The 7,036-nt window shown below is 48.7% G+C and overlaps 1 protein-coding gene across 1 annotated transcript in view; it reads right to left on the bottom strand.

The window, feature by feature from the left end:
- Positions 1-608: 608 nt before the first annotated feature.
- furinb (furin (paired basic amino acid cleaving enzyme) b) overlaps positions 609-7,036 on the bottom strand; it is a 151,394-nt gene continuing 144,966 nt past the window's right edge. Inside the window, exons 14-16 of the mRNA XM_063196583.1 lie at positions 5,980-6,104; positions 3,715-3,843; positions 609-1,757 (exon numbers count right to left, since the gene is read on the bottom strand). Of these exons, the coding sequence (XP_063052653.1) occupies positions 1,003-1,757; positions 3,715-3,843; positions 5,980-6,104 (1,009 nt within the window). The 3' untranslated portion in view covers positions 609-1,002. The remainder of the gene's footprint in view (positions 1,758-3,714; positions 3,844-5,979; positions 6,105-7,036) is intronic.

The following is a 7,036-nucleotide window of genomic DNA, read 5'->3' on the forward strand; positions in this document are numbered from 1 at the left end:
GTGTGTGTGTGTGTGTGTGTGTGTGTGTGTGTGTGTGTGTGTGTGTGTGTGTGAGATAGAGAGAGAGAGAGAGAGAGAGAGAGAGAGAGAGAGAGAGAGAGAGAGAGAGAGAGAGAGAGAGAGAGAGAGAGAGAGAGAGAGAGAGATGGAGGGGCTGTACTGAACTGAAATGAAATGAAATTTAGGCCACAGGAAAGCTTTTAATCAGACCTCCAGCATATATCCTCTTTCCCTCCAAATTCCTCCATCCCCAAAAAGTTGAATCTCTGATTCTCGAGCGAGAATGAGAGAAAAACATGGATGGGCGGAGAGAGAGAGAGAGAGGGAGAGAGAGAGAGAGAGAGAGAGAGAGAGAGAGAGAGAGAGAGAGAGAGAGAGAGAGAGAGATGGAGGTTGAAAGATAGACAGAAAGGTGCAAAGGTGAGGAGAGGAGTAAAGGTGCAGATTAGGAGACTGCAGAAGCATGATTCTGGGGCAGATGAGGAGAGGAGGCATTAGTGCTCCGTCAATACCAAGCTGGAGGATGAGAAAGCTTTGTTCTGTGATGATGAGGGTGGATGAGGAAGAGGCTCTCCTCTGCCGATGGGGAAAGATTGAGGATGAGGAGGGCCGAGGATGAGAAGGTTTTGTGAAGTTGAGAAGTAAGAGGAAGAGGATGAAGGTTTTTGCTGCTTCATGATGAAGATGGAGGAAAGCTTTGCAAACACAAAGAAAGGTATTGATGGAGTGACCATCATGAACGGTGGTAGGTGTCGTCTGCCTGTCATGCCAACGGGCTTGGCACTTTGGTGCCACGTCTAGTCAGAGTGTTAGTTTGATACCCCAAAGGCCCGGGTTCAAGGCTAGGCGGGGCATATGTCCTCCTCTTTGCTACAAAGAGGATGAATAGATTCTGTGTTTCTGTGGTGAAGAAGATGAAGGATGAGGATGACGAAGTTTTACTTTGAAGATGGGGGAGGATGAGGAGGATCCTGGCAGGGGGATGTGTGAGTGTGTGGAGGCCTACAGAGAGCTCTGAGTCCTGATGAAGGCCGTCCTCTCGCTCTGCAAGTCAAACTCCTCATTCTCCTCAGAGTCCGAGCCACAGTCCGCCTCGGCTAGTTCCTCGTCCCCCCACACAGTGGGGATTCCCCGGTAGGACACCCTGGCGCCCAAGCCTCCCCCATCACGACCCCCCAGTCCCAGCCCCATCCCTAGCCCCAGTCCCAGGCCCACTCGGAGCCCTTCGCCGGCCGACGCCAGCGAGGGCAGTTTAGTCCTCCGGCAACCGGGGGCGCCAGAGTAAGAGGAGCGCGTCTGCAGCAGCAGGAGAATGACGCCACCAATGGCAGCCAGGATGAAGGCACAGCTGAGCACAGCCACCAGCGCGGGCAGCCGGCCGGACGACTCCCCACGAGGAGCAGGCTCCACTCTTCCTCCTCTCACCCCTCCTCCTCCTCCTGTCTTCCTCTCCTCCTCCCCTTCCTCCTCCTCGATCATGTCTCCAGCTCCGTCCGTGGGTAGTTTGCGCTGCACAGGGCCCTGGTTGAGACAGGCGCCCAGGAGCAGGTGGCTGTGCGTGGGGCAGGAGAGGCAGTCGCTGGGCTCCGGACTGGAGCAGCTGAGGCAGGAGGGGTGGCAGGGCAGGCAGGCCTGCACAGAGGACTGCTCCACCCAGCTCTCCAGGGACACGTTCAGCTGCTGGGGCCCGGACACCCAGCCCGGCGGACACACCTTCACACAGCCCTGCAGGAAGAGGGAGAAGCCTGCACTGCACTCTGGAGGAGAGGAGGAAAGGGACATACCCATGCACGCACGCAAAGTCAGACACACGCACACACGCAAACGCATGCGCACGCACGCACGCACGCTCGCACGCACACACACACACACACACACACACACACACACACACACACACACACACACACACACACACACATACACACACACACATACACCAATGCATACACATGGGGTGGTTTGTTTAATTTCAAATAAAGTACAGTAGATCTACACACAAGAAGCAAATTCACCTTTTATTATTGCATAAGTTTCATTTGCAATGACTGACACAGAATTATTTTCCATTGCGAGTATCAACCCCTAGATAGACACACACTCCTACACGTGACGATATTTGCTCATGATACCTTAAGGTGTAGCCTGAAATGAAGCAGAACAGCTTTGCATTATGAAACACGCACGCAGGCACGGATGTACGCATGCACGTCACGCACGTCACGCACGTCACGCACGTCACGCACGTCACACACACACACACACACACACACACACACACACACACACACACACACACACACACACACACACACACACACACACACACACACACACACACACACACACACACACACACACACACACACTCTTTGCGTGCGCTTAGAGTTTTACTCAGATACACATTGCTGCTATCTGATTTAGGCACATTAGGCACACAGCTTATGTAAGCAGTATGTTTAGTGCTCTGTTTTATGGCATTTTTTATGTTAAGTTTTCTATGGTTTTCACTTTACTTCACTTTCAATGGAAGGAGAACCATTGGAAGTAGAAGTTGTGCTAGTCTTGGCATGCTATCTCTTCCAGTCCCTTCCTCAAACCCCATATGGTGAAATGTGAAAACAGTAGTGAGCGACGTTAAGTTGAGTTAAGTTGAGTTAGGGGAAGGATGACAAGAGGTACTGTGAAGACACCCAGAACCGGGGGAGGAGGGGGAAGGGGAGGCGTACCATCACTGCTGCTCAACCCACAGTCCCCTCACATCATGCCAGGTGGAGACACTTCAAAGAGCTGCCCTCTGCCTCAATAGCCAGCTCTGGGTTGATCCTGTGGTAAGTGTGTCCCATGAGGATATGCAAGTGCAAAGAATCTAACGATGTGTTTGTGTGCAGGTGTGTGTGTGTGTGTGTGTGTGTGTGTGTGTGTGTGTGTGTGTGTGTGTGTGTGTGTGTGTGTGTGTGTGTGTGTGTGTGTGTGTGTGTGTGTGTGTGTGTGTGTGCGCGCGCGTTTCTGTGCGTTTCTGTGCATGTGTCTGAATTAGGTGAGTAAATGCATTAAGCAAAAAGGCTACTAATAACAATGGTACATAAATAAATATTGATTAAATTGTGGTCATAATTCAATAACAAACAAATGTGAAATATTTTTTTTCTAAATGGTTTAGCTAGCTCGTGGTTATGTACAGTAACCATTGTGATATACAGGAGATGGATTTATTTCCAAGCAGTGTGTGTGTGTGTGTGTGTGTGTGTGTGTGTGTGTGTGTGTGTGTGTGTGTGTGTGTGTGTGTGTGTGTGTGTGTGTGTGTGTGTGTGTGTGTGTGTGTGTGTGTGTGTGTGTGTGTGTGTGTGTGTGTGTGACAAAGCTATTGAAAAGCCCCCCACACTCAATACATTCAATGTAATGGGGACACAATTCTGGGCTCCCCTTCTCCCTGGGCCCAGGGCAACTGACCCGTGTGGACATTTATATGCAAATACAGTATATAATGGGCAAATGTCTTCATGTGTGTGCATGTGTTGATACTCACAATGGAAAACAGTTCTGTTTCATTGCAAATGAAACTTATCAGAAATAAAAGTGATTTTTGCAAGAGTCTTAGGGATGGTCTTCAAAATGCAGGGCTGTATTTCAGACAAGGTGTAACTGCATAATGAGCAAAGGTGTGTGTGCCATGTGTATTGTTTTTTTGTGTGCAGATCTACTGTGTCTCACCAATGCAGATCTGCTGTGGGTCAAAGGTCTTGCAGCTGTTGTTAGATGGTCGACTGAGCTCAGACACAGCAGGGTCAGCAGCAGTGGACCCAGTACCATACAGAACCAGAGTCAACTGGGACAGCACACCTGAGAGAGAGAGAGAGAGAGAGAGAGAGAGAGAGAGAGAGAGAGAGAGAGAGAGAGAGAGAGAGAGAGAGAAGAGAGAGAGGAGAGAGAGAGAGAGAGAGAGAGAGAGAGAAGAGAGAGAGAGAGAGAGAGAGAGAGGGAGGAAAGAGAGATTATATATATACAAATATATATTAAGAACCCCCCCCCCCTACACTTTCATGCTCAACTCCCCATCCCCCTCCGATCTAACACAACACAACCCCCCACACACACACACCAAATGTCATACACCATCAACCATCTTGTAATACGAAAACTCCACCTTGAGCCACATCTTCAACATACCCATGAATCCCTCCAAGATATCCACTGAGGTATCACCAGGCATTTTGTTCTTGTGGGTCGGCCAAATGGCCAACTTTGCCACCCCAATAGGAAGAGAGGACACCCCTGCATTATGCCCCGTGTTATTCCTATTGGCTGGCTAAGACCACCAGACACTTATAGCATAATTGATGCCTCACTGTACAACAGTTAAGTCCATGATAAGTCACTTATCCATCAACACTTGTTCCAGGTCATGTTAAGATTGTCTACCTTAACTGACAGAGTATGTTTTTCTGCATTGGTCTATCCCAACTCACAGAATGTCTTTTTGCACAATTACCTTTTCTACATTTATTATCTCTACTATTTTATCTTATTTTCCCCGCCCTGATGACTATTCCTGTGTTATTTGTGTCTTGAAATGTCCATGTGGGCTTTTGTGTATTTGTGTAATTATGTAAGCTACTGGATACCTGAATTTCCCCCTGGGGATCAATAAAGTTACTCTACTCTACTCTACTCTACTCTACTTTCACCAAAAAAGGTCAGCATGATCTATGAGATCAAAAGCCTTCTGTTGGTCAATAAAAATAAGTCCCATTTGTATGACAGTCAATATCATCCATAACAAAATATAAATGATATATTATTGTGTGTCCTGGCATTATTATTGTGTGTCCTATTATTGTGTGTCCTGTCCAGAAAGTCTGATCCTTGTGGACCAGCACAGCCAAAAAATGTTTGATCCTTTTGGCCAAGTACTTACAGTCCAAACACAATAAAGTGTTGAAAATGAAAATAACTGAGAGAGGGGGTGGGGAGAGAAAGACAGACAGACAGACAGACAGACAGACAGACAGACAGACAGACAGACAGACAGACAGACAGACAGACAGACAGACAGACAGAGACAAGGAGAAGGGGCCGGTGAGTAAAAGGTAGAGAAAGAAAAAGACAAGGGACAATATGAATACAGAAAGACAGAAGCAGTGGGAGGCAGAGACAATTGGGTTGCAGTGCAAAGAGAGAGAAGCAGAAAACAAATTGATTAAGTCAGAAGAGAGAGATGTAAAAAATGAGCAGAAAAAGAGAGACAGAAAAGTGAGAGAAAAGGAGGGAAGAGAAAGAGGCAGTCAAAGAGACAGAAAGCCAGCGAAGGAGGACGGAGGACGGAGGCATATGGAGCATCTCGGAGAGAGAATGTGGCAGAAAGCAAGAGAAAATACAGAGAAGGTGTGGGAATGTGACAGAGGGAGGGACAGACTCAGAGAAATTGTGGAAGAATAGCATGAGAGGGAGGGACAGAGGGAGGAGAGGACATGATGGTGATGGTGAGGTCAGTGATGAGATGAGAGAAGAATATGAATATGAATAAACGGCGAAGCATGAAGCCATGAGCTGCTGAGAGAGATGACTGATGAGCTTAGATCAGCTAATGTAGAACCTCACCCAACCCACTCATCTATCATAACACACACACACACACACACACACACACACACACACACACACACACACACACACACACACACACACACACACACACACACACACACACACACACACACACACACACACCACACTCACACTCACACTCACACTCACACACACACACACCACACACACACACACACACACACACACACACACACACACACACACACACACACACACACTCATACACACACAGTCTGATACGCTTCTATGGTTTGGGATTAGGTGCGTTGAAGGGAGTGTGCGTAGTTACCGTAGTGGCTGGATCCAGTCTTCACTCCCTGCGGGGGTTAGAGTGTGTGTGTGCGTGCATGCGTGTGTGTGTGTTATTACCATAGTTGCTGGTTCCCGAGGCATCCTGAACCTCCAGGGTCCACTCCCCTCGGGGATCCTCGTCCCAGCAGTGGGTGCTCATGAAGGCCCAGTCAGTGAAGCCCTCCGAGGACAAGTCCTGGGGCCTGAGGGACACACACATTCACACACACTCAGAAGAAAGCATATGTGTGTGTGTGTGAAAGAGAGAGAGAGAGAGAGAGAGAGAGAGAGAGAGAGAGAGAGAGAGAGAGAGAGAGAGAGAGAGAGAGAGAGAGAGAGAGAGAGAGAGAGTGTGTGTGTGTGTGTGTGTGTGTGTGTGTGTGTGTGTGTGTGTGTGTGTGTGTGTGTGTGTGTGTGTGTGTGTGTGTGTGTGTGTGTGTGTGTGTGTGTGTATGTGTGTGTGAGGTTTCTGGCGTAAGTGGGGTGGGCAGCGAATTTTTGTCTGAATATGTGAGGACAGGTACATAGTATGTGTGTGCTTCCCTAAGGGATGGTAAACCAGGGAAGAATAGCTAAACAATACTGTGTGTGTGTGTGTGTGTGTGTGTGTGTGTGCGTGCGTGCTTGCGTGCGTGCGTGCGTGTGTGCGTGCGTGCGTGTCTGCCTGCCTGCCTGCATGCCTGCCTGTCTGCCTGCCTGCCTGCCTGCCTGCCTGCGCACAGACTAATGGGAATGAGAAGTTTGCCAATTCTGAGTAAAGCGAGATGGAAAATGTGACACTTAGTGAGCTGGGGAGTGCCTATGCATAGCTGGTGATGTTTAAATTGGTCATGTATCTGCCTGCTTGGACTGTTTGGACTTGTGTGTGTGCATGTGTATGTGAGTGTATTGCGTGTGTGTGTGTGTGTGTGTGTGTGTGTGTGTGTGTGTGTGTGTGTGTGTGTGTGTGTGTGTGTGTGTGTGTGTGTGTGTGTGTGTGTGTGTGTGTGTGTGTGTGTGTGTGTGCGCGCGCATGCTTCTGTGTCTGTGACACTGTGAGACCGTGTGCTCTCTAAAGTGAACGTAAGGTTTGACACATTTGAGTAAAGCCTGAGGGAAGATGCGACAATTACTGAGCTGGGAAATGCAGAGCTGA

This window comes from Engraulis encrasicolus, chromosome 4, assembly GCF_034702125.1.
Source record: "Engraulis encrasicolus isolate BLACKSEA-1 chromosome 4, IST_EnEncr_1.0, whole genome shotgun sequence".
In the NCBI taxonomy this organism is placed as follows: domain Eukaryota; kingdom Metazoa; phylum Chordata; class Actinopteri; order Clupeiformes; family Engraulidae; genus Engraulis; species Engraulis encrasicolus.